General features: G+C 37.3%; 12 protein-coding genes across 12 annotated transcripts; 4 read left to right on the plus strand and 8 right to left on the minus strand.

Annotated features, from left to right (window-relative positions):
- Positions 1-296: 296 nt before the first annotated feature.
- On the plus strand, positions 297-1,826 carry SMF3 (putative divalent metal ion transporter; the record flags this gene model as incomplete). Its single annotated transcript, XM_062956917.1, has 1 exon — positions 297-1,826. One exon carries the CDS (start codon positions 297-299, stop codon positions 1,824-1,826), a length of 1,530 nt encoding a protein of 509 aa, XP_062807811.1.
- Positions 1,827-1,877: 51 nt separating this feature from the next.
- Positions 1,878-3,559, minus strand: PRCAT00000989001 (uncharacterized protein; the record flags this gene model as incomplete). Its single annotated transcript, XM_062956918.1, has 2 exons — positions 1,878-3,484; positions 3,541-3,559. 2 exons carry the CDS (start codon positions 3,557-3,559, stop codon positions 1,878-1,880), a joined length of 1,626 nt encoding a protein of 541 aa, XP_062807812.1.
- A 281-nt stretch (positions 3,560-3,840) lies between these two features.
- On the minus strand, positions 3,841-5,670 carry PRCAT00000990001 (uncharacterized protein; the record flags this gene model as incomplete). The annotated part of the gene is made up of 1 exon (XM_062956919.1): positions 3,841-5,670. One exon carries the CDS (start codon positions 5,668-5,670, stop codon positions 3,841-3,843), a length of 1,830 nt encoding a protein of 609 aa, XP_062807813.1.
- Positions 5,671-5,860: 190 nt separating this feature from the next.
- Positions 5,861-7,234, minus strand: DFG5 (putative mannan endo-1,6-alpha-mannosidase; the record flags this gene model as incomplete). The annotated part of the gene is made up of 1 exon (XM_062956920.1): positions 5,861-7,234. One exon carries the CDS (start codon positions 7,232-7,234, stop codon positions 5,861-5,863), a length of 1,374 nt encoding a protein of 457 aa, XP_062807814.1.
- A 394-nt stretch (positions 7,235-7,628) lies between these two features.
- Positions 7,629-8,663, minus strand: PRCAT00000992001 (uncharacterized protein; the record flags this gene model as incomplete). The annotated part of the gene is made up of 1 exon (XM_062956921.1): positions 7,629-8,663. One exon carries the CDS (start codon positions 8,661-8,663, stop codon positions 7,629-7,631), a length of 1,035 nt encoding a protein of 344 aa, XP_062807815.1.
- Positions 8,664-8,809: 146 nt separating this feature from the next.
- ZCF9 (Zcf9p) lies at positions 8,810-11,767 on the minus strand (the record flags this gene model as incomplete). The annotated part of the gene is made up of 1 exon (XM_062956923.1): positions 8,810-11,767. The coding sequence occupies one exon, from the start codon at positions 11,765-11,767 to the stop codon at positions 8,810-8,812; it is 2,958 nt and encodes a 985-aa protein (XP_062807816.1).
- Positions 11,768-12,173: 406 nt separating this feature from the next.
- Positions 12,174-14,186, minus strand: PRCAT00000994001 (uncharacterized protein; the record flags this gene model as incomplete). The annotated part of the gene is made up of 1 exon (XM_062956924.1): positions 12,174-14,186. The coding sequence occupies one exon, from the start codon at positions 14,184-14,186 to the stop codon at positions 12,174-12,176; it is 2,013 nt and encodes a 670-aa protein (XP_062807817.1).
- Positions 14,187-14,214: 28 nt separating this feature from the next.
- PHHB (4a-hydroxytetrahydrobiopterin dehydratase) lies at positions 14,215-14,913 on the plus strand (the record flags this gene model as incomplete). The annotated part of the gene is made up of 1 exon (XM_062956925.1): positions 14,215-14,913. The coding sequence occupies one exon, from the start codon at positions 14,215-14,217 to the stop codon at positions 14,911-14,913; it is 699 nt and encodes a 232-aa protein (XP_062807818.1).
- A 237-nt stretch (positions 14,914-15,150) lies between these two features.
- Positions 15,151-15,918, plus strand: PRCAT00000996001 (uncharacterized protein; the record flags this gene model as incomplete). Its single annotated transcript, XM_062956926.1, has 1 exon — positions 15,151-15,918. The coding sequence occupies one exon, from the start codon at positions 15,151-15,153 to the stop codon at positions 15,916-15,918; it is 768 nt and encodes a 255-aa protein (XP_062807819.1).
- Positions 15,919-15,937: 19 nt separating this feature from the next.
- POM152 (Pom152p) lies at positions 15,938-19,774 on the minus strand (the record flags this gene model as incomplete). Its single annotated transcript, XM_062956927.1, has 1 exon — positions 15,938-19,774. One exon carries the CDS (start codon positions 19,772-19,774, stop codon positions 15,938-15,940), a length of 3,837 nt encoding a protein of 1,278 aa, XP_062807820.1.
- Positions 19,775-19,934: 160 nt separating this feature from the next.
- On the minus strand, positions 19,935-23,906 carry PRCAT00000998001 (ATP-dependent RNA helicase; the record flags this gene model as incomplete). Its single annotated transcript, XM_062956928.1, has 1 exon — positions 19,935-23,906. The coding sequence occupies one exon, from the start codon at positions 23,904-23,906 to the stop codon at positions 19,935-19,937; it is 3,972 nt and encodes a 1,323-aa protein (XP_062807821.1).
- Positions 23,907-24,405: 499 nt separating this feature from the next.
- On the plus strand, positions 24,406-25,020 carry PRCAT00000999001 (uncharacterized protein; the record flags this gene model as incomplete). The annotated part of the gene is made up of 1 exon (XM_062956929.1): positions 24,406-25,020. One exon carries the CDS (start codon positions 24,406-24,408, stop codon positions 25,018-25,020), a length of 615 nt encoding a protein of 204 aa, XP_062807822.1.
- Between the last annotated feature and the right edge of the window lie 25 nt (positions 25,021-25,045).

Genomic DNA, 25,045 nt, shown 5'->3' on the forward strand with positions numbered 1-25,045 from the left:
TTAATTATAGTGAATTTCAAGAATTAGCCTGAGTTACAGTTATAGGTATTTAGCGCATACTACTTTGTGCTGCAACCCAAAGGGACTCTCTCAGACTGACTAGCTGACTAGTTTTATGTGCCCACGGCCAAAACTATCGGAGCTTTTAGGAACAACAAGAACTTTTGTGGAACCTGCATATTGTGATGCGTATATATATGTGAATATTGTTGCGTACAAAGCTCAATGACATGGGCAGCAGCGTGCATTGATATCTTCATTATTTGAATCATAAAAAAATAAGGTAGCTATATAAGATGATTCCTGAGGATGTACGTGGTAATGCTATGCTTCGGAAATCAATTGCAATTATGAAGAAATATGCTTCCTTTATAGGTCCCGGTATAATGGTTTCTGTGGCATATATGGACCCGGGAAACTACTCCACAGCAGTATCGTCGGGGGCAATGTATGAGTATAAGCTTCTATTTGTCATTTTCATGTCCAATTTATTTGCTGTGGTATTGCAGTGCTTATGTATAAAACTAGGGACAGTCACGGGTCTTGACTTAGCTGAGTTTTGTCGTCTTCATTTATCCAGCAGTGTCAATATATCACTTTACGTATGTGCCGAGTTAGCCATTATTTTCACCGACTTGGCGGAAGTTGTGGGAACAGCTATTTCCCTTGAGATTATATTTGGTATTCCTTTAACTTATGGTGTATTAGTTACTATACTTGACGTTTTAGTGGTTCTTATCGCATACCATAAAGATGGAACCATGCGACAGACAAGACTATTTGAGTTTTTGGTATCATTATTAGTGTTCGCGACTTGTATCTGCTTTATATTAGAGCTTTTCAAGTGTCAATTCGAGAGTGGATCTTTGAGAAAAATAGTCGACGGTTTCTTACCTATAAACAAACAAATTTTTAAAGAAAAGAATGCATTATTTTTGAGTTGTGGAATTGTTGGTAGTACTGTGATGCCCCATTCTCTCTACTTGGGCTCAGCCTTGGTTCAATCAAGATTGAAAGAATATGATGTGACGAATGGATATTTATCTCAGAGTAATACTATTGAAAGTGAGGACGAACAAGAGCAGACTGCTAATAGGAGCAAGATTCGCAGACTTACAGACAATCGAAAGCTCAAAAAGAAATACAAGCCATCGTATGAAGCTATAAAATACTGTTTGTCCTACTCTTATACTGAATTAGTCCTTTCACTTTTTCTTATCGCAGTTTTTGTAAATGCAGCAATTTTGATTGTTTCTGGAACAACTTTATTTCATAAACCCGACGCTGAGGATGCTGATTTATTGTCAATTTATGAAATGTTATCATATTATATTTCACCTGCCGCTGGTATGATATTTGCTTTGTCTATGTTGTTTTCAGGGCAGTCCGCCGGTATCGTTTGCACAATGGCTGGTCAAATTGTGAGCGAAGGGTTTATAAATTGGAGCTTTGAACCTTGGGTCAGAAGATTAATTACTAGAATCGTTGCGATAATCCCAGTACTTGTTGTTATAAGTATATTGGGCCGTGAGGGTATTTCAAAGATTATAAACTCTTCACAGGTAGCATTGAGTTTGATATTACCGGTTGTAAGTGCACCTTTAATATGGTTTACTTGCAAGAAAGAGTATATGACGGTAGATAACAGTCGTCTTAACGTAGATGAAAACTCTGCATTGCTTAATGATAGCTCTGACGATAGAACTTCTAGAATTTCTTTTGAAAATGGGAGCTTCTTAACGATCGCCGGAACTTTAACGTGGCTCATTATTACAGCGTTAAACATATACCTAATTATTGCCTTTGCTAAAGGAGAGGATATATAAATTATGAAGGGCCGCTAATAGATATAGATTTAACTAGACAAATTTAATATTTTACAACTGTCTATTCTTTTTTTTGTATGGACCTCTGATACTAGGCAATCTCGCTGATTTCGTTCCAGAGGCGTTCTTTGACGGGGGAAGGCCCGGTAAAGAACCTTTATAATCGACGGTGAGAATTGGTAGCCTTCTATTAAATTTGATGTCCATTCTCCCAGGTGAGCTCCCCAATTCAACAGCATATGACGTCAACTTCACAACTCTTTTGTATAATTTTATCTCAAGACTACTGGCAGAGAGCAAATTCTGAGGATTACTCCTCAAATATCTCTCTTGGCGTAATTTATTCAATCTTATTAGGTCCATAGAAATCGCCTTTTGAAGAGCGCGGGGTGACTTGAACCATTCTTTCTTCTCTTTCCTTATGGAGTTGAAGATTTCGACATCTTCGGGATCCCAATTCACTAAGCTCTGAACGTTAATATCTCTCTTAGTTTCCAATTTATTGGCTTCTTTTGCAGTAACCGTCAACTCAGTCTTTACAGGTGGGCTAAATAAGGAGCCAAGATCTTCGTCAGAATTACTCAGATTAGAAGGCTCTTCCGGCTTAGGGGATTCTTTCTTTAACCTGGAAATTTTGTTTGAGTCATTTATCGATTGCATTTGTTTGTATCCAAGATGATTAAGCCAAACATTACTTTTGGACTCTTCTGTCACTATAGAACGTTTCAGATCCACTGTTGGAGCAAATGATTTGAAACTGTCAAATGGTCTCGATATTAATCGTAAATCAGAATCATTTTGATCCTTTAATAAACTTGAGGCAAGTGGTGGTTTAAATATCTTGCTATTGTACTGCAACCACGTCGGAACATAAATTGTATACCAGTTTGGATGAAAATAATCTTTTAAAATTTGAGTTGGTTGAGCTGTAGGGGCCGGAATTTTTGATATTGAAGGTGACAATGATTCTAAGGAAGCACCATTAACAGTCCCGTTTCTAGGAAGAGAAATTACTTTTGACAACTGAAATGGTTCAGGAATAATAGTTTCACGATTATCAAGTTGAGACCTTCCTACTAAAGAAGAAAAAAGTGGCTGTGAAGTTTGCTGGGATGGAAGAGCCTGGTTTTGGTAAAGATGAGGATAACTTTGAGCATATGAGTTCATTTCCTCCCCTTCAGATATAAAAGTGACCACCTCTCCATTGCTAGCAGTATAGCTGTAAGAAATTTTATTGAAGTCGTCCATTAACTGAGTCTCTAGCTCGGTAGGAGACACCTTCAGCGTATAAAATAATTTCGTACCCAACTTGTTTGCCTCCCTTAATAAGAACTCTGTTGTTAATTTAAAGAAGCGGTCAATATCATTATACTTATCCGATCCAATTTTATGCTGCTTAATTTCCGATGCACATATGATTTTAACATCGTGGTATAAATGATACAACAGTTGATACCCCTTATTGGTATACTTTGTTATTATATCTGTCTTCTCAAATTTCGGATGCTGCTCGATGTATTCATAATATGATGTGATGATATGATTAGGGTCTTTTTCATATAACTTTTTAGGAAGCAAAGGCCTATGTAGTATGTTTACATTCTTGTCAAGTTCACTGTAGACTACGAATATATCGTCAATAGTAGATTTTAAAATGTCTAAGCAGTTAGTATATGAACATCATAATCAAAAAAAGCTCTTCCTTGTTACGTACCCTTTTTATCGGAGGTCATTATTCAAGAAAATTTTCGTTATCAGTAACTAGCTGGAGCTTGAGAACGATAGATATGTTGAATTGAAAACTGCGTCGAAGTTCACGAAAAGATTGATCCACGCACGACTATATATCTTGACTTTGATAAGGAGAACGTAGTGGCTCTCTGTTATGTCTTATATCTTAAGCACTGTTAAACAAGTACAATTTGATATGCTTATTTAGATTGAAAAAGGAATTTCTTTTTCAAATACTACTAAATTCTGTTTACTATAAATTATAAATATTTCTAATTATGCGCTAAGAGAGTAACAGTACCCTCTCGTCAATAATGACCTCATCATCATCCTTCAAAAGTAATCCTGCTCTAATCAATATGTCATCCCAGTTTGTTCTCAAAATGATTATAGATTCAGATAAGCCGATTAAGATCATACCACTTCCTATTCCAATCCACAATCCATATAGCTTCAACTCAGTATACTTGGATAAAAAGAGCGCTAAGGGCATTGCAAAGGCATAGTAAGCAAGAAAATTAATTATTCCACCTATTTTCTGAGACCCTTGAGCTCTTAATATCCCACTTGCAACAGATGCTATACCATCAAATATTTGAATAACAGCAACTAATGGATTAAACAAGTCTACTATCAAGCTCTTAACGTCTTCATCTTGGGTGAAAAGTGATGCAATTTGATCTTTGAAAGTGAAAAGAATGATACAGTTCAAGATAGATACAAATATCGAAGCTATCATTCCTGAGTGAGTAGCGATTTCAGCAGAGACTAAGTTTTGGGCACCGATAAAATTGGCAATTCTAGTGGAAGAAGCAATGCTCAAGGCGAATGGAACCATATAAGTAAAAGAAGCGATACTAGATACTGCACTCTGTGCAGCCAACTCAATAGTTCCAAAATAGGACGCCATCAAAGTCATAATTTCGTATGCTAAATACTCGGATTCAAGCATCACAATGCCAGGTATGGCTAAATGAAGCAAGCCTCCCCATTGACTGAATAGTTCACGGAAAGACTCTACTCCAAACCAGCATTTGCGTCCGTCAACCCAAACCACGTACAACACTAATAATATACTCATGAGCCAAAAGTTAATTACTGTAGCGATAGGAGCACCAATGTAACCTAGACCATAGCTCTTATTCCAAACAAGTAGCCAGGATAAAAAAATATTAATTGGTGCACTGAGGGCGAGTACCCCAGTACCCGCTTCAAAAATCCCTTGGGCTTGCAAAAATCTTTTGGCATTCTCAAAGAAAATATAGGCGGGTGCGCCTATAATGAGAATTCTTAAGAAAAGCGCAGTCAAATCTAAAACTTCGGCATCGCTTATGATGAACTTCAAGAATAACGGAGAATACCACCAAAGAAACCCACAAGGTATAAATCCAATCCATGAAATCAAGATGCACCTCTGAACAAGCTTGCTGACAAGTTCATAGTTTCCAGCACCGTATGCCTGAGGACATAAAGTGTCCAAAGCTGTAGCAGTCCCTTCGAAGATTGCAAAAGTTATTGTAGAGGACATGGAACCCAATGAAACCGCAGCCAACTCGCTCTTACCCAAATGCCCTACAACCATTAAGCAAACCATTGAAAATAGATGCTCTAGTAAAAAAGTAATTATCAATGGTAAGGAATATCGAGACAACTTTCTAAGCTCAAAAGCAGTCGAGGTCTTCATGTTCTCAAAATCTTCGGATTCAGACGACGAAAAGCTACGAGCAGAAATCAAAGAAGATTCATGATCATAGAGATGCTCATTATTGGGGCTGCCATCTGAATCTTCTGATTCCTGGCCCGTTTTTCTTCTTTGGTGCTCTTCTATGAGCCAGTTGTTGAATGATTCCTGAGTATCATTTGTATGAGCAGAATTTAGAGTGGAAGGTAGCGATCGCGAGGTGCTAACACTAGCTGAGTCACTTTCTTCATTCTCTATTGCAGAACCCCTTTCAATTAGGGAAAGGAATGACCTCTGGTCTTCACCTTGACCGTATAGAAACAAAGGATAACGAGTAGAAGGTGGAATAAAGAATCTTCTCCTTCGACCAGCAGGCAATCCAGCTGCACTATGTGGATTCGCTAACCTATTAATAGTTTGGAAAAGTACCATTCTTGTTGATGACCGTTAGTCAAACTAAACTACTTGAGCTTTTGACAATAATATTCTCTTTTTGAAAAGCTTATCTTGATAACACAAAAGTAATAATTCTACAACATATTCGAGATAACTATATGTATAGTACATCAGATAAAAGATATACAGAAGTGAGGATTGTTAGTAGAAATGCGTACCCATAAATTTAAAATAGCATCCAAACAGCACCTCCTAGTATAATTGCTAATACAATAGCTGTTAAGGCACCAGCTCCCGCTTTATCCTTTCCGGAAATTTTCAATTCATTTTTATTGGTTTGGTCATCTGTATCCGTTCCAGCATTCACGTTACTCTTAGAGGAGCCACCCGTATGAGCCGTATAAGGTGGGTGCGCATCTTTATTCAATAATGCCATAAGTACTTCAAGAACATTCATCTGAGTTCCTAAACCATACTTTCCATCGTAACCACCTGACCAATTTTGTCCGCATGTAACCCCATCTTCTCCTCCATCACAGGTTCCCGCAGCAGCTTGAGCGCTTGTTTCAAGTAAGGGCCTTATTGTGTCATATGAATCCGAAGCCAATACCGATGTAAGTCCAATGCATCGAGAAAATAATGAACGGAAAGACATTTGGTCATTGTTGCATTTGTTCAGCCCAGACGTTGAAAGACAAGATGATTCAGTCATTATATTGTCTCTGAAAAAGTAGCTACTTGCTTCAAGTATTTGAAGCGTTCTTTCGAGCCACTTTTCTTCACTTGTGTAATTGTACATATAGGCAGCACCTGCCATGAATATACCGTACGTGTACGACCATTTGGTTTTGGTGACGTCAGAGCAGTTATTCGAGATTGTTGCACCATCATAGACATAAAGATCATCTCCATCATGTCCCAAGAAACCTACGTCCTCCATCCAATCCCAAACCTTTTCTGCCGTTTCTGCATAAGTTTCATTACCCAAGTATCTAGCAAGTCTGGCTGCAATGTGAAACAAGCATCCATTAGCAATTGCATTTTTGTAATCATAACCCGAGTTCCAAGTGAAAATCTGCCATCTCAAACCACCACCGCAATGTTCTGAATCCCATCTTGAATTCATTGTGTTATAAATGGCTTGTGTTAATTCTAACCAACTGTGGTCTCCCACGTCAGTAAAATTCCTTTCTACTGCCTGCATTGTTGTCATACCCCATACACCTTGATCATCATTTCCTTCGGTCATAGACTGATTTGAAGGTACATAATTGAAATCCTCACCTGCCTGATGGATCATTCCGTCCGATATCCATTTTTTTAAAGTTGAGTTATCTTTATCACAAAGAATGTAATAATCAAGCAAACCACCAAATGCTTCACCGGCATTCCACCAATAATTCGGGGCTGAAAACATTCCAACTGTACCTCCCTTTTTAAAGCCTTCATAATAGTTCCACTCTCCGTCTGCTACGATTTTGGCAGCAGCACAAATAGATTCATCATCATCAACATCAACACTTAAAGAGAACACCACATTCACTAAGCAAAGAAGCTTTATGAGTGAATTTACGATTCCCATACACAGCAATCCTTTCATCTTTTCAAATTCGGATAGATGATGTATATCAAAACCAGATTGGGACTAGTTCAAAAAGACTATTAAAACTTTAATCCCCCGTAAAAACTTGCTTATTTATTCTTTCACGAAAGAATTGAAGCTACTTGAAAATACTGAACAACACTTGAATAGCAGTCTTATTGGCAGTATACTAACTTCGGTACGATTTTAGCTCCAAGTTATTCATGCCTAGAAACAAAGCCTCGTTCAAAATGTTAATTAGCATATATGCAGGCCGATTCTAATTGAATCATCACGCAGATATATTTAGACTTCTGGCTCTATTTGGTGTTCAAAAATGGGACGCGGTAAAAAAAAGAAGCTTGGCTAGTAACCTGCTTTATTATAAAGTTCAGATATAATTTATATGAGGCTATATATCATTGTAGTTTCCTGGCTTAGAGGGCTGACTTGGATCGAAATCAAACATGGTAAGTAGCTGGAAAAGATCTACAGCAACGGCCCTGTTGTTGGATAAAAGCACCAAGTCATCCAATTGAATATCCTTAGTGGAATTTTGAGACATATGCCCAGAATAGTTATGGTTTTGGCCTGCTTTTTGGGAGTTCGGTGACAAGAGTGCACTTTCCCTTTCTCTATCTAAATAAACACCATTCCATCCCGCTTTGATTGCACCAAGAAAGTCTTTTGAATAGCTATCTCCGATATGCCAGCATTTTTCTAGGAGATCTGGCTTCAGACTAACATTCCTTATAGAACCACTGAGGGCGCAATGGTCAATGACAGTATCGAAAAACGTTTTGTCAGGTTTCGACACACCAAGTTCGTAAGATAAGTAGATGTCATCCGGCAGAAAAAACTCTGAAAGTCCTAAACTCTTAACAACCTTTCTCATTCTAAGGTCCGAATTACTAGAAATGATGAGCTTGATTCCATTTCGTGTTAATTCTGTCAACACTGGAATCACATCATCGTACAAGGCATATGCATCACCCTCAGCAAAATGATCAAGGACTCTTTGACAAAAGTCAGCCGACTTCTTATCTTTCAGATAATGTGGTATCTCAAATAATTTCACAATCACTTCCAGCCACCATTCGTCACAGCTGTTGATGTTCTCATCATATTTTCCATAGTTAGGGTACCTATTTTGCAATTCATTAAAAACCGTTGGAAAATCTTGTTCGATTGAGTCTAGCGATTTGCTTATTCCAAACTCTTGAGAGGCAATCTCATGGTACAGGTGAGCAACAGACCTCTTGGGTGAATAAAGTGTTCCGAAAACATCAAACGAGAGAATTTCGGGTTTCTCGAACTTACTGTGCGTATCTCTAATCTTTTTCGTTGTTGACAAATTGAGTGGGTCAGAGAGGAGAGGGAGGGCCCTAGTATTTAAACTTCTCAAAAAAGGGTCTCTCAATTTGAGAATAGATCTATACAGCCTCATCCGTATTTATGTTTTAAGTTGTATTCTCATCAAAAATTCATTTATCTTCATATCTAAAGAATGCGGATTATCGTGGCAATGAAGGACTGCATCAGAATGTATTTTTCAGAGCATTTACATATATAAATAGATTATTCAGATATTTATCATCCTAATAAAACTTCCCAGCCCCACTCTCTCATCACAGTACTCCAATGAAGCTTAGAGTTTATACTTCCATAAATGTCATCGTTGGGATCTAAATTATCGCTATTTATCACTGCCATCAAGCCACTAATCTGGCTGCAAATATTTTTTAGTTTAGGGTCTCCTTTAGTTAGCTTTCCATCACGGCGTTCGCTACGTTCATGTCTTCTTCCATGCTCATCTCTACGCTTCCATACTTCTTTAACGACTTCTAGTGCCCTATCAACGTTCCCAATCCATAATCTTTCTGATAAGACCTTCCACCTAGACTCGCACCATTCACGTTCTTCGCCAGCGTCGGCTTCGCAGGAGCTCACTAACAAGGGAAAAATATGAATCACATACAAGTGTGATGATGTTGGTATAGAGGCCAATAGAATGAAGATTTTTTCAGCTAACTCGTGTGAGGAAAGTGAAGGTATCTCTGGAACTGCCTGATGCAAAAATAACAATGTAGCATATCTATAAGCTTCTGCCGTAGCAATACAGGAAGAAATGTCCCACGTAGAATTGTTATCTTCATTAAGCCCATTGCCTAGCATCGATGAGGTGATTGTGGGTTTCCAATCCATTAGCTGCTGCTTTAAATTTGAGGCTGCTGTAATTGTGGGCAAAGAATTTCTTGAGAAGAATTGCTTCTCTTTTTTTTCAAACTCAACTTTCCTTGCCTTTCGTATCTTTGAGATCAAACTAGCAGCTGCTCCTATTATCAGGAATAGTGATTGCCCACAGCCTAGTAAAGGATCAATATAATCAGCGTTATGAGTAAATGTTTCAAAGTCCTGAAAAAAATTGAATTTATTTCCGCCTATGCTCAGCTCAGTTGTTAAAGAGCTTGTGCTCGGAGACCTTTCACCTTTATACTCCTTAGAATCACCACCAAATTTTGTTTGAAGCATCTTCTTTTCATCTTGGGTCTGTCCGATCCTTGTTATTGTTGCCACTAAATCAATCCCCTTGTCATCTTGATTTGAATCTGTTGTCATTTGAGCCAAAACTTCAAAATAAATCCAAATGTTAAACAAAAACTGCAAGCTTTCAGGGATTGCAAGACAGTTCTCGGGTTTTCCTGCATCACTCGATTTGAAAGCTTCTCCAGATTTTTCATCATTATCACAACTAATAATACGGTTGTCTTCTATTACACGCTCCCATTCATGATCCAGAACAAGTACGAGGCTCTTTTGTAATTCTTTCAGCTTTCTTTGTACTAATTCACCGTACTCTGGGGTCCCAGGTGACTTGTTGATTTCCTTAGTTTTCTCAACGAGCTCTTGCTGGTTCTTTCTCAAGATGGTTAGAACCTTTTGAATCATACTTTTTGCACCCTTCAAATGCGCTATTCCGCTCGATGTATGCGTATCCCATGATTCACTTACAGCAAGATTCAAACATGTTGTTAATGCTATATCAGCTGGTAAATCCTGTGATTCATCAGAATCCTTCCTCGCCTTCGATAAATTAGTTGCCAACTCTAATATACATTTTTTCATATACACATATCCTCTGTTTCGTAGGCTTTGACTTATCAGTTTACTTTGACTGTTTCCAGCTAAGTGAAACAACGTCATGGAAGCTAAAGAATTGAAAAGACAAGGATAATTTGTTGCTATTGGGATAATCATTCTTCTCCAGGGATTCTCATTGGGTCCATTCTTGATTGACATAATTGCACATGTATGTCTTGAATATAAGTACAAGATCTGCTCCTGTTCTGAGGTCCTCATTAAAGACTTATTGCCATGCAAATATGGAGAGGGGGAAATAGAATCTAATCCTGAAGCTGGAGACTGTGAATCATTCAAAAAGGTAAGCCTTCCATTTGGAAATTCATCTTCCGTATGAGTGTGATGCGAATCACCTACTGATGCAGTTGCCGTCGCAGTTAAAAGAGTTCCATTTTGTTGAAGGTCCGCATCTGAAAGGTTTAATGGACTCAAGGGAAAGTCAAAATTCATTTTCATTTCAGGCCCCAAATTGTTCTTTGGATCCTCATTGGTGAATGCAAAATTAATTATAGCAGACAATGATGGGGTCAAGTTTAGATCTTGAACAAATTCATTTGAAATTTTTGTAAGTGCACCTGGTGAGTTAGATATTTCTGTATCCTTAGGTGAGCTATTCAAGTAATTCGACACAGTCGCGTCTTTAATGGGTAAATAATCCGACATAGGAGAAAAAGACATCGGTGGAGGGGGCACCTCATCCTTTGAGAACAGATGTTGCTCACTCGAAGGTCGGCCCTTTATAACGTCGACAGCTGCCTCTGCCAACGAATCTAATGCATTATTTTTTCGAATCTCATTCCGAAGATCAAAACGTGAGGGTGACCCAGTACTAAACGTGCGATGCAAGGGAGAGCGGTGACTTCCATAGTCTCCCCCCTCCGTGAAGCTAATACTGCGTTTTGATTTGGAATGCTTTTGTCCAGGTTTTTGCTCTAAAATGTCATTCCTATGTCTATACTTTGATTCTTCTGATTTATAACTGTTGGGGTTCATGCCTTTAGCTATCAAGTCATTTTGAAACTTGATTTCATTAATAGTCTTTCCTGTAACGGATAAAGATGCTAATTCCAGCTGCTTTTTGAATATTTCGTCTTGCAGACGCCTTTTATGATCGCCATCATTCGTAAAGCTGTCGTTCGATAACAGCCTCTTCTTATGCATAGACTTGTCACTTAGTTTAGGCAGTTCAGAGCCTGATATATCGGTACCATTATTGAAAGACCTCCATTTGAAGTTCGTAGCGTACCCACCACAGATTAAATTCTTCTTCTGACAGTTATGACACTCGGGCTTTGTTTCATCGCACTTTAATCTTTTCTTTTTGCAAGTCAAGCACCCATTTCTTGACTTTGTATTTTTAGGTTTCCTATTTTCCAGGCTTAAACCTTTTTCAACGGTTTTTGGAACCATAGAGGTTATTAGTCCATTTGTTATAAAATACTCGCTAAAGCGTTAAAGATTCCGGATCATCAGTTATTAAGTTCAAAAGTTTCCCCTTTACAAGATAAGATAAGAACCGCCGTTTTGTGCTATTGCGCGCATCATTACCCAAATAGGAGTAGAAGCCCGTCAACGCACGGAAGCTGGTAGCCATCGAAGAGAGATTGCTAGCAGTGAGCGATTATCGAATAAGAGAACTTATATATCTACATTATTATAAGATTTGGATGAATAATAACTTTAATGCATTCTATAAGGATTTCACAAGTGTCGAAAATTCGTGATATCTGTTCTGAGATGAATCGAACTGATGAGTTCGATATTCGTGAAGAACGTCGGAACTTGTGTATGACCTTCAAGATGAGAACAAAAAGCTTCAATCCACGAACAGAAAGCAACTTACCCCTAATTTAAATTTATAATTTCCTCTGTGGATGCGATTATCTTTGCTAGAAGCTTCAATGTTGTCTTGATATGACTCTGACTCAGTAAGGTATCTCACCCAAGAAAAGCAGGTATACTGCATTTGCTCATCGTTGACGCTTAAGTACGTTATTTTAAGGCCAGAATATGAAAGCATGGGTACAGAGAAGCAAATGTTGATTTCATTGACTGAGGTCCGTAGTATCAGGGCTTCTCTAAGCCTCAACGCCAGCGAAGATGACGCCCCATTAACATTGTAATACCTATCAAGCTGTTCAGTAGTATCATCTGAGGCTGTTCCTTTCTGTTCATACATTGCTTTATTATAGATATAACTTTCGATTGCTGACAAGTTGAGATTCTCGGTGTCGGCTAGATGCAACTCAGCCATCATTTTTATGGATTTTCGCCCATGAACTTTCTCTAAACTCCATATCAATTCAGAGGTATCAATTTTATAGCTTACGTCTCCTAGTTCAGACTTATATTTCAATACTTCGTAGTTTCCAGATTCTGTTTCAATATTGAACAATGTTGGGTTTAATGGCATACTTATGACTAATTTCGAACATTCTAACCTTTTTTTAAAGTTAGTATTTAATATGCACAAAATTTGTAATTTCTTCGACTTTTTGAAGATTCTATATTGCGGTTTGACCATGAATAGTGGCGGAAGTTTCTTCCTTTTTTTTTGTTCGACGTTGTAAGACATCAAGACAAATTCATCATCAGGAGGAATAAAGCTGATAATATTGTTCTTGTATATCTTACCAAGTTCTATGCATTGATGAAATTTCATATTCTCTAATGGAATATTCTTGGAGGTATTTTTATTACTTCTTTGATGCTCTTCAGCCGTGTTTGGCCCCTCATAAGTACTGTCAGATTTGACTTCCGGATCAATAACATGTCTATCTCTGTTCTTTGGATTAATTTGACTTGTAGTATCAGTACCGACTATTTTATTGTCACCCTCATCATATGCCATGTCACCTTCATCTTCCTCTTCATCTACTTCAGGTAAGATCTTGTTTTCACTAAAATCGAGCTCGTCTAGCGTATCGCTTTTAATACCAGAAATATTCATTTCATTGAAACCGATCTTGCAGATTGGCATTCCTGAAAGAAAACACTTAACGACACACTTTCCAGTAATATAATTTCTTCTGATTATATTTTCTTCTAGATCGTAGTAGAATTCGCATTCTTCCACCATATCCATATAGATTTCGTTCTTAGAGTAAAAAATACCTTTTGGACGCCAATTTATCGAATGGGAGAAAGTCCTGAGTACAGCACTGTTTACATGAGTTTGATTCTGAGAAACAGCAATCGATGTGACTGCTCGGTTCTTTGTTGATTTCACTTTGCTTTTTTTCTTTTGAATATCAACAAAAGACGAGTTTTCATGTTCTCCTTTCTCAGAGCCTTCACTCTCAGAATCTTCGGAGTCGTACTTGTTATTTTTAAGGGCCATTCGTGGTTTTGCAGATCCTATTTTGATAAATTCTTTTAGTATATTAAAATCAGTCAGCTGTATCATTCCAAAATCCATACACTCATCTAAAAGTTCAAATACTAGATTGAAGTTGTCCATTATAGTATCTTTATTAAGCTTTGAAACGGACGTGTCTGGCTCCTTGCTTGTATTGCATAGATACTTGGTAACTACTTCATAAAAGTTTCGAAGAAACACTACTTGCAGCATTGCATTAAAGTTCTTTGTGCTGACAGTTAAAAGGAATAGATCGTTTTCTACTTTGATATACACATAGCTGATATTCCGAATCAATATGAATGGAGTTCTATCTTGCGCATTTTGCCTTTTATACGCTTCATCAAAGTCTTGAATAACAGTTTTGTGGTCTATCTTACTATTTCGATAGCTTCGGAAAACAAGTACCTGGCTCTGCAGAAATTCAACCTCAATCTCTGGCCAGTGAAGGATATACAAGGCTGATGCCATCGTTACCTTGAAGAACCTTGCATATCTAATGGTTCATTCTCGCTTTTTGTCAAAATGTTACTTAGACATAAATCATATAACACGACATAATAATGAAAGCGACATCGTTGGGTACTACTCAAACAGCGACATAGAGGAATTCAAGCAAACCTCACTATGTTCAGCAGACCCAAGAATGAAAGGTAATGCAAAGCAAGTATCTAAGTTAACGGAAGCCGCTTTGCGAGAAAACTTAGCTAAACTTAATTCTTTCTCCGAAAAGCGGCGCTGGGTCGTCGAATCAACACCCTTAGAGAATGGTAAAGTAAAGACTTTTTTGAGAGCTGATTATAAGTTCAAAACATTTGCAAGGACATGGACCTTCCTAAATCTTGTAGCACAGAAAGCAGATGAAATGAAGCATCATCCGACGATCATGACGACATATAATAAGGTTAGGTTGGAACTTACTACACATGATTCAGGCAATGAAGTCACTCTCAAGGATTTAAAGCTAGCCAACGAGATAGTTACTGAATTTAACAAACCTTCTGACTCTGCCAAAAGAGCCACAAAAGGGATTACGACAGAAGATCTCAAGAAGATTCTATCACTTTCCCAAGCCAGGCACTTAGTGGATCAATTAGTCTCGGCTAGTAGAGTCGATAATCAGCAATTGAGCCATAATACAAACTCTACTACTGAACCAAATTCTAATTCCAATTCGAATCACAATTTCAACAATTAGATGACCAAACATATACTTATTACTGTCTTAATTTGAATACAGTATTATGAAACTTACCTCTCGATAAATGAGACTGCGTCAATGCAGTACTTCAACATATCAAATAATCAATTATTATAGAATTTTATATGTTTCAGCAGAAACTAAAAATGGTGTATATAAATATCAGGAACCTTCTTTCATACTATGTGAAAGCTCTGTAATTGATAAAGTAACTTTAACAAAGACTCTTTGGAAATGAAATTTTATTACGTAGGTTTTTTCTTTTGGGTGCAAGTAGCATTTGCACTTTTAAGGATTGAGAACCATCTAGTGAAAAAGGCACCTAATGCCTTAATGAATATGTACGATTCTCTCAAGAATGAAGTCTATGTTGTCTCAACAATAAATGATGTTAATCCTTCTAACTTGGAAAAGTATGGTGTTATAAAAGTTTTGGATTCGAAATCTGTCATTGTTTCACGATCACTTACAGAAAGTGCCTTGTCTAACAACTACAAACCCGAGAGGCAGCAATCAACAGGTTCAGATAATACAGAATACTATGAGGTCGATTTTTCTAATACAACTTTCGTCAAAGAAAAGAATACTTGGACTGCATTAACCTCATGTCGTCGTAATGAGGCTTCGACTGTTGCAACCTATGGGCAAGGATGGTCTGTGAGTCCTAGTATTAGCGTGAGTAGTTCTGTACAATTTGCACAAATGTTTGGAATTCAACCCCTGCTTGGTTTTGCTTTGAGCTTTGGACCCTCTTTGAGTGGGTCCTTATCGTGTGACGTAAATGGTGGAGAGACTTTACAATTTCAAATCTTGCCGGCGTCAATGCTCATCTCAAATGTCAGAGAAAGAAGGATAACAATTGAAAAAGGATCTTTCTTTAAGAGCTTCAGTAAGACGCTTACTTTCAGTGATTGGAAAGATCAAGAACCCTACAGTATGGTTGAAAAAAATAATGTTCAAACCGCTTGTGTTACAAATCCTCTATATTTAAAGTGCTATTAAATGATATAAAATGCAGTTATTACTTCGTTGACCAACTATGTGGCTCTTGACTATACCTTGTTGCAACACAGAAAGCATCCAGAACTTCGACTGCCTCGTATGTACCTTCTAAACTAGCAGTTATAGTATATTTATATTCCCAGATTCCTTCTATCGTTTTTGTCTCGACTGTATAATCGTCCTTTCTACCGCTTTTACTATTCTTAGGTTTGGATCTCAGTTCAGACGTTCTGGTATAAGTAAGTCTAAAGGGTGGCGTACCTGAAAAGGAAAAGTGAATCTCCGTTTGATCGCCTTGATGAAGATCGCGAGAAATTATATCCCCTTCATTTAATTCGACTGAAGGAAGATCGTAAATGTGTAATTTGAGATCTTCGAATGCGGTACTTGCTCTTGAAACATTAACCAAACAATTGCTATCTGAGGAGTCCAGAACACCAACAATGGAAAGTTCTCCTGGTTTTGATGCTAACCTCTGAAACCTGTGCTCCAGCCGCGCCTTTTGGACTTTACCTTCAAACTCATAATATATCGTGAAGGGGGATATCCCTGTCACATTGTAAGAAATATGATCTCCAACACAATAGTGAGATTTTGGGTATGACTTGACTATATTTGGTACTTTTGTAATTGACACCAATGCAGTGTTTTTAAGAGCGATATCATTATTCTGACAGCCGTTAGAATCACGAATTTGGGTCATGGTTAATTTATAATCACCAGGTTTCATACCTCTTATGAAATTGGAAAGCTCGAGTGCAGGCTCTTGAATATCATGAACATTGAAGTGATTGATTAAAGCACCATTAGTATTACTTAAAGAAACATTTAAAGCGAAGGGGTATTCTCCTTTAAAGTTTACTGGAATTTTCATGTCAGTATCCAAATTAGCTTCGCAAATATGAAGTCGTTTGGGATCATCAAAGCTAGAGCTTGGGGTGGGATTCACATCATATCTAATCGTGGGTAGACTTATATCCGGAACATTTTGCGTCTTCTCTTTTGTGTATAACTTATCATAAACCCCCATAAAACGATGCTCATACGAACCACTCTGGCTGGTTTGAAGGTTGATAGAAATGTTTTCGTCGTGGGACGTCATACTGCGAGATTCTTTTCTACCGTTGGGAAATCTAATTTCGTAGTCAACTATAAATGGTTTTACTCCTGTGAGACGAAGGTCGAGTTTATTAACACAGTTTTGGCATCTTGGCTCAAGATGTAAAAACTTTTCCTCAAAGTGCTGTTTCAAAGTATCTTTCGTTATAACTGTCATGTTTGGCTTTGGGTAGTACGAAATCGCGACAGTATCTAAAGTTCCTATTCTGCCATTACAACCATCATTTGTGAAAGAAAGTAATTTGTAAACGCCTGCTTCCCGAACTTGAAGGAATTCTAAATTTTGACTCGTTCGTTCACTAGCTTTGGAATTTAAATCCTCAAAACTGTAAATAAGGTGATTTCTTGCATTATTGCTCGAAGAAGATTCTAATTGTAAAGGTATAGTCAAAGACTCTCCGCGTATCAATTTAAGCTCTTTGGAGGATGATGCAAAATTTAACTGAGGAACATCGTTTCTAACTTTCACAATGACTGACTCGTCGCTGTCATAAGCTACATTACACGACAAGCCATCCTTGAGGTTTAACAACTTTATTTCATAGTCACCGCCTTTAACTAGCGCAGGCGTAGAAATCATGTAGGTAGACGAGTTGGTGGAAACTTGTCGTTTCTTCATAATATTTTGTCCAGTTTTAAGATTCTGAATAATGATCTCGAAATGGAATGGAAAATTTCCAGAAAGAGACAACGGTATTTCAACAGAATCACCTAAACAAGCTTTTTCGATTCTGCGCGATCGAGAGTGATCGCGGAAAGATGCCGAAGATCTTTGATTGAAATGGGTCAGATATGTGTACAATGTCTTATTCAATGGGATCATCTTCTTTTTGTAGTTGGAATCCTTTATTCCGTCAAATACAACGATATAATTTCCTTCTCCTGGTGGGGAATATTTGAATTCGAAATCTTTGCTGAAAGACTTAAGCACTCTGTTGGTGAGTCCTTTTTCATTATGCACAGGCTTTAGTATGCCATTTGATTGATTTTGATATACGTGGTATTGTATTTCGAAAGGCGCCTTTCCTTGAACGGTAAATTGGAAATCATACCCAGTCATACCAAGACATTTGTCAATCAGCGGCTTCGCATGGATATTAAGATCAGGTAGCAATGCATTTCTGATCAGAACCCTCTCTGACAGAGTTTTACATGCACAGAACTTGTTTTGTGATGCTAAGATATAGTATTCACCCGGTTTTTCAACTTCAAGACCACTTCTTAACTCATTTATATCCTTAAAAGTTTTTGTAAAGTTAAACGATAAGAGATCACTCTTTGAATTTATATAAGAAAAATCAACTATCAAAGGGAAGTCATCCTGTGAAATTGATTCATCAATACTAACCGAAAGTAACTTGGATCCATTAATGAGCAAAAGATTATCAGGCTTGGGGTCTTCTAACAGAATCTTTGGCGACGGCTTGAGGTCAACCCAATACCAGACATCCTTATCCCGCGATGAAGGATTATACCTTTTTGAATTGCCAAAATAATCAGTTACTTCATTCAATTGAAATTCCAATTTTGTCGCTCTCGTTTTCGAAAACGTCTCCAAGAATTTAGATGAGGCTTCTGTTATTATATCACGAATAGATGTTGAGTAGTTGAGCCGATTCAAATCCTTGAAAGCAATGTTTGTCTCGTCAATTGTATAATTGAGTGTATTTATTCTTTCTCCATTAAGCACCATGTCCAATTTTACAGAAATCGGTTGAACTCCTCGAATTATAACTTGAGGGGCATTAAAGTTTTTATCTTGATCATTTAAACACTTATAATTAGCGCTTGGATTAAAGTTGGCTGCATATTCAAAATTGGCAGAAGGACAATAAGTCCATGTAAATTCTGATTTGTATGATCTGATATTGGCTCCATTTGTGTCCTTAACATTTGCTATTCTATAACTTCCAGGTTCACTGATTGGAACTTCGATGTAAAATATACGGTCTTCAGATACAAAATCAGGATACTTCTTCAAATGAGAATGGTCCTCTTTTAGTAGTTTACTTAGTCCCCTGTGTGAATAAGATATATATGAGCTCTCATTATTAGGCTTAATATGTTCAATTTTTAAGGAACCAAGCTCAGTAGTAGTATTAAACTGAATTGGCATCTTCAAGAAGTTACCGTCATGAGTATCTATGCAAAGTTTATCAAAATGAAATGGGTTGAATTTAACAGAAGAGTCAGGCAAATAATGAATTGTATACCTACCCTTGAAATGTGAGTTCATATCAACAAAATTACTAGGACTAACTGAATCTCCACCAATTGTAAGTTCTTTCCTGTTAACAAAAAATTTTAAAAGCGGCAAAATCAGACTCGATGAAGCGGATATAATGGTGTTTGATATATCACTGACTAGTAATATCGTCGTTGCATTCAAAAATAGGGTCAAAATAAGAGTCTTGAATGGTGAGAATGTAATATACTCGATATTTAAAATTGGTAACAACCATAAAAACAATCCATCTAGTACAGCATATTTTAAAACAAACATGAAATTACCTGTAGAAGTTCCTAATGCACCATTCTCAGAATAATATAGCTTCAAGAATAGACTGTCTCTAATCTTAAAGCTTTGAAGCAATATAAAGAGTGTAACTAATAAGATTCGCTGTGTAGCTTGATCCATCAAAGCTGACGGAATTAAAGGTTCATTTTCATCTTCGACTTGTCTATCCTTATTTCGCCTTCTTGTATTATTGCGGCTCAGATTGGAGACATGATTCATCTTCTTGTGCCCTAACACAGAGGCAATCTGCTAATGAAGAGTAGCGAAATTTTCAGTAACTCGAATCAAAACAAAGACAAGACTCGTACGACATTGCGAAGGAATCGCGACATTATTAGATGCGTGACATTTATATACATTTTTAAACTAGCTACCTAAATCAGCTACTTATTACCCATGCACCATTCTTCTTCACTTGCACAACCTTTATTACTGGAAGATCCCATCCAACCTTCCCAGTTCCCAAAATTTCTCCTAATCTGGGAATAACGTAGCATTCTCTTTTACTTGACGTAAGATTCTTTGGAGCGTATGGGTGGCCGAGAGGTTTCGAATAAGAAATCAAACTAGAACCTTTCGCGATATTAGCGATCTGTGTGTTTGACAAGTCAACCAATGGTTTCATTAAGAGTCTAGATTTTCCATCTGCCCGTTTACTTTGCCTTAAGTTTAAAGAAGAAAAGACCAAATAAGATGGAGGCAAGTCACCTGAGCTCACAATAATCGAATTTGGGTGGATATAAACGTAAGGGTCAAATTCCTCATCAGTTTCTCTATTATTGAATAATGTAACATATGGTATATTTATAATTCCCATTTTCGTCTGAAGCTTGACATCTGAAGAGGCAATATCTCCCCTCAAAGCTATTTGGTCAATATAACCTGATGCTATCATTTGCTTTATGGCCGTCACTTGTTTTTTCGTAGGCACATTTAATTTTTCACTAAAGTTCACTGCCGCAATGGACTCACGGGACATGATTGAATTGACGATCTGCTTAACATGCTTTCTAAGCTTAACAATCTCTTCCATTATTTTCATCCGTAGAAAATTGTTTCTCATAAAGTCATTCCTTTTCTGATTAGGTACATGATCAAATGCACATACGGCAGAAAGAAGCCTTAGTGCATCACTATTCTTATCGAGACGAGAGAACGCCGCTTTTGATTTAAAGTAATTGACCCTAAGTTTACGTCTCAGCTCCTCATCTTGTTGCGATAGCTCTTCTTCTCCGGTGCCATCAACCTCCTGCTCTAAGGACTTGGTCTGTTCAATTCCAAGTTCATGCTCGTAAATAAAAGGATCGCCAATTGACAATGCTGAAACTATGGCAATAATATAAGGTAAGCACCCATGTTGGTTTCCAATAATTAAAATTTTTGCAAAACGGGGACTCAATGGAAATAACACCATAGTTTTTCCCAATTGTGTTATTCTCTTGTCGATGTTATTTAAAGCTCCAAGGAAACATAAAATTTCTTCTGCTCGTTTAAGAGCTTTTCTATCTGGGGGAGTAGGAAATGGAAAATTAATTATTTGATCTATACCGATGCCTTTCATTGTCAAAACAATACTTTCAAATGGCATCCTCAAAATTTCAGGCTTGCTGAATTGAGGGAAAAAATTTTCATATACAGCGGAGGAAAACAATCTATAGCAGTGTCCTGGGCCGGTTCTTCCTGCTCTTCCTGCTCTCTGGTCGGCAGAAGCCTTAGAAATCCAGTCAATTTCAAAAGATTGCACTCCTGTTTCATCATTAAACTTACGCTCCTTTGAACGGCCACAATCGATAACGTATCTAATACCTGGAATGGTCAAAGAAGTTTCGGCAACATTTGTTGCCACAATACAGAGCCTGCTTCCTTTTGGAGGCTTTTGGAAGACTTTCATTTGTTCTTTGGTGGGCAAAAGAGAGAATAAGGGTAGGACATACAATGGATCAGAATCTGTTTGGTCTGGTTCTAAGCCCTCATCAAATCCTTCCTCCTCCAGCAGGTCGTCGTTTTCATCCAGTTCAAAACTATGATAGTTTTCCTTCTCATTTACTAAGTCGACGCTAAAATCGATTTCTTCAGCTTCCAAATCTATATTTTTAGAGGAAGCGGTTAAAATTTCAGGATCCGCTGACAATGTATCTGCCTTCTTCAGTTTACGAGAAAAAGGAAATCGCTTTCTCAAGTCCTTTACAACCGAAAGGATTTCGCTCTGTCCTGTGAGAAATATCAATATACCACCAGGGGGTAACTTACTGTGGATTTTGCATGCCTTTCTCACAGCTTCATCGATGTAATTAAATTCTGTCTTTCTATTGAAATGGATGCTGACAGGAAATTGTCTTGCTTCTATGTTTATAACGGGAGGTGGAACTTTGAATAAAAGTTTATTCTCAGAAAAATCTGAGACTCTAAGGGTAGCAGACATGATTATAAGCTTCAACGGTTTGTATTTTGAAGGTTCTTTCTCGTGATATTTCCTCCTGAGCTTTATAATCCTACTAAGCATACCAATTAAAATGTCAGTATTTATGTTTCTCTCGTGAGCTTCATCAATGATAATGGCGGAGTATTTATTAAGACAAAAGTCCTCCATCATTTCTCTTAATAGTATACCATCAGTCATAAACTTGAGCCTAGTTCCATTCTCTTGACCCTCATTTTTAACTGTGCTATCAAACCTTATTTGATATCCAACTTTTCCACCTTCAGAACCTAACTCCTTTCCCACTCTTTCGGCCATCGAGACAGCTGCGACTCTTCTAGGCTGAGTGATTCCAATCATTCCAGGATGCTGGTCATTTTTGAGATTTCCAAATCCTGCTTCATATAAAAATTGAGGAACCTGAGTAGTTTTCCCCGATCCAGTTTCACCACAAATGATGATACAATCGTTATGATAAATGGCTTCCATTATTCTATGTTCCTCGGCATATGCTGGAAGATTCATTCTCAGTTCTTCAATTTCTGAGGGCCTAACCACATTGACGAAGAAAGCCTTTCGCTCCAAGTTATCTATTAAGGGTATGAAGTCATCATCTGATGAGTTTACAAAATCTTCTTCATGAATTGTAGGTTTTGAATATTGCTTTTTTAATTCATCCAGTAAATCTGGTAGAGTAGCAATTGTCTCACGGCCCTCTAGTGTACGTACTTGTGAAGCTGCCCAATTTTTGAAAGATTCGGCGTTTTCTGAATGCTTTGGTTTATCTTTTAAAAGTCTAGGACTTTCATCCGAAATATCGTCGCTCAGTGATAAGGAATCATCTGTTTCTTCTTCTTCTTCTTCTTCTTCTTTTTCCTCTTCTTTTTCCTCTTCTTCTTCCTCTTCTTCTTCCTCTTCTTCTTCCTCTTCTTCTTCCTCTTCTTCTTCCTCTTCTTCTTCCTCTTCTTCTTCCTCTTCTTCTTCCTGCTCTTTTTCTTCACTAACACTATCATCATTGATTTTGCTTGGACTTGATGCAAACTTATTATGAGAATTACTTAAAATTTCGGAATTGTTATTTTCGTATGCATCAGCCAATTCCTCTTCCAATACACTATCATTTCCTGAAAGGAAGTCTTCGTCGTCTTCCTCCGCCATATTCTTCTTTGTTTCTTGCTCTATACGTTTCCTCCAACTGTACTTCTTTTTGGGACTCGACTTTAATGTCTTTTTCAAATTCGCAAACAGAAATCCAACCCCAGAACCACCAAATTTAGCTGGACGGTTATCAATAAAAGTAGATCCTTGATCGTGGGTATCCTCTTCCATATCTACAAGAATGTTCGTTTCCTCAGCTCCATATTGATTATTTTTTAATGTCGGAGATACGCTCTTTGATATTTCAGTTTCTTGGGGCCATTCCTTAAGTTCACGTTGTTCGTACAATACATCTCTGGTATCACTATTTCCTCTTCCTTGCTTTTCAAGATTCAAAGCCTCTATGAATTCCTCTTTCTTCGTTTTCTTTCCTTTGCCTAATTCCTTCACTGAGGCAAGCATACTTGTATCAACCATTGTTGTAGCTAATTTGTCTAACAAGGCTTTCTTCTCTTCTCTTTTTATCTGATGCTCTATGTATTTATCCAATCTCTTTTTCTTATTCTTATCAATCTTAGCTTGTTTCTCATTCGTTGAATAGACTGAATCGTGAATTTTTCTCTTCCTTTCCTCTCTTTCTTCTTGACTTAACGGCTGAAGTATAGTAGCATTAGGATCCGCATGATGGTCTTTCTCCTGTTTCGCATCCGGTTCCTCGTCACTTTCTTCTAGATGTCTCGTAAATTGCCGATTTCTGATCTTCTTAAGCTCTGCCTGCTTGGCAAGCATCCCAGAACGACCTTTTTCATTGAACCTTTTTCTATATTTACCCATGAGAACAAAAAAAAATTTATTTCAAAATACGTTACTCTCTATGCTCATCTCATCTTACCTATTTCTCATTTTTTTGTTAGTTAGATACTAAATGAAATTTGACATCACGTGATTGGTTTCTAGATATTATCTGAGTCTCTTGAACTTTCCCTCATGACAAGTAATGGTTCAATTGACTGTTGTCTAAATTAATACATCTGTTTCTCAGATCCAAGATGAGTTCAGACCTATTGAAATCAAGTAAGTCATATTCGACTCTTCTATATAAACAGGAAATATATGACTAACCTAACAAGTAATTCATTGTACTTTGACAGTTAATTCAACGACCTTATATACATATGAAAACTACCAATTAGTTCATTCTATCAACAATTTAAATTGCTTAGAGATAATTTCACAAGAGCTTGGGATAATAAATGCATCAAAAACTCTAGTCGGGTCAATTCCAATAATAACCAACTCTTCGGTTACAAACACACGTTTGGCGCTCTATTTCATGAAAAAAGTAGTAGCAAATAGTGACGGAAGTAACGATTTGATTACTGTAATAGTAATCACGCATAAGAATATGAACAAAATAGTAATTTTGTCTGTTATGAAAAAGATTATTGATCGATACGTAGAGTTTAGAATCAAGGTGCAAGAGTCATCTACAGATCAAAATGGTAAGATTAAATTAGGTGAATTTAAGCTCAAGATGAATCAAATCATTAAGCATGAAGAAGCGAATCAGGATTTAAAACAGCATTCAACTAATTATGGTTCAATAAACCCAGGGAGCCAAATTGACGGCAGTGATCAATATGACGCGGATCCTACTCATCTTTTATTGGCAAATGAAGAAGTCGATGAAGTAAGACAAATAATGACTGACAACATAAATAATTTGATGGCAAGAGGTGATAAGATCAACCTTTTGGTTGACCAAACTGATAGGTTGGCGAGTTCGGCGCTGATGTTCCAGAAAAAGGCGCAATTAATTAGGCGTAAAATGTGGATCAATAAAACCAAATTTATCATCCTACTAACAATCCTCTTCCTATTCCTTCTTTATTTTTTTATTGGATTGGAATGTGGGCTTCCTACTTATAGAAAATGCATTCGACATTGAAAAAAGGTCGACTTATTCAAAAAAT

This window comes from Priceomyces carsonii (genome assembly GCF_900007245.1).
Source record: "Priceomyces carsonii strain CBS4050 genome assembly, scaffold: Debaryomyces_carsonii_scaffold_1, whole genome shotgun sequence".
NCBI classification, from domain to species: Eukaryota; Fungi; Ascomycota; class Pichiomycetes; order Serinales; family Debaryomycetaceae; genus Priceomyces; species Priceomyces carsonii.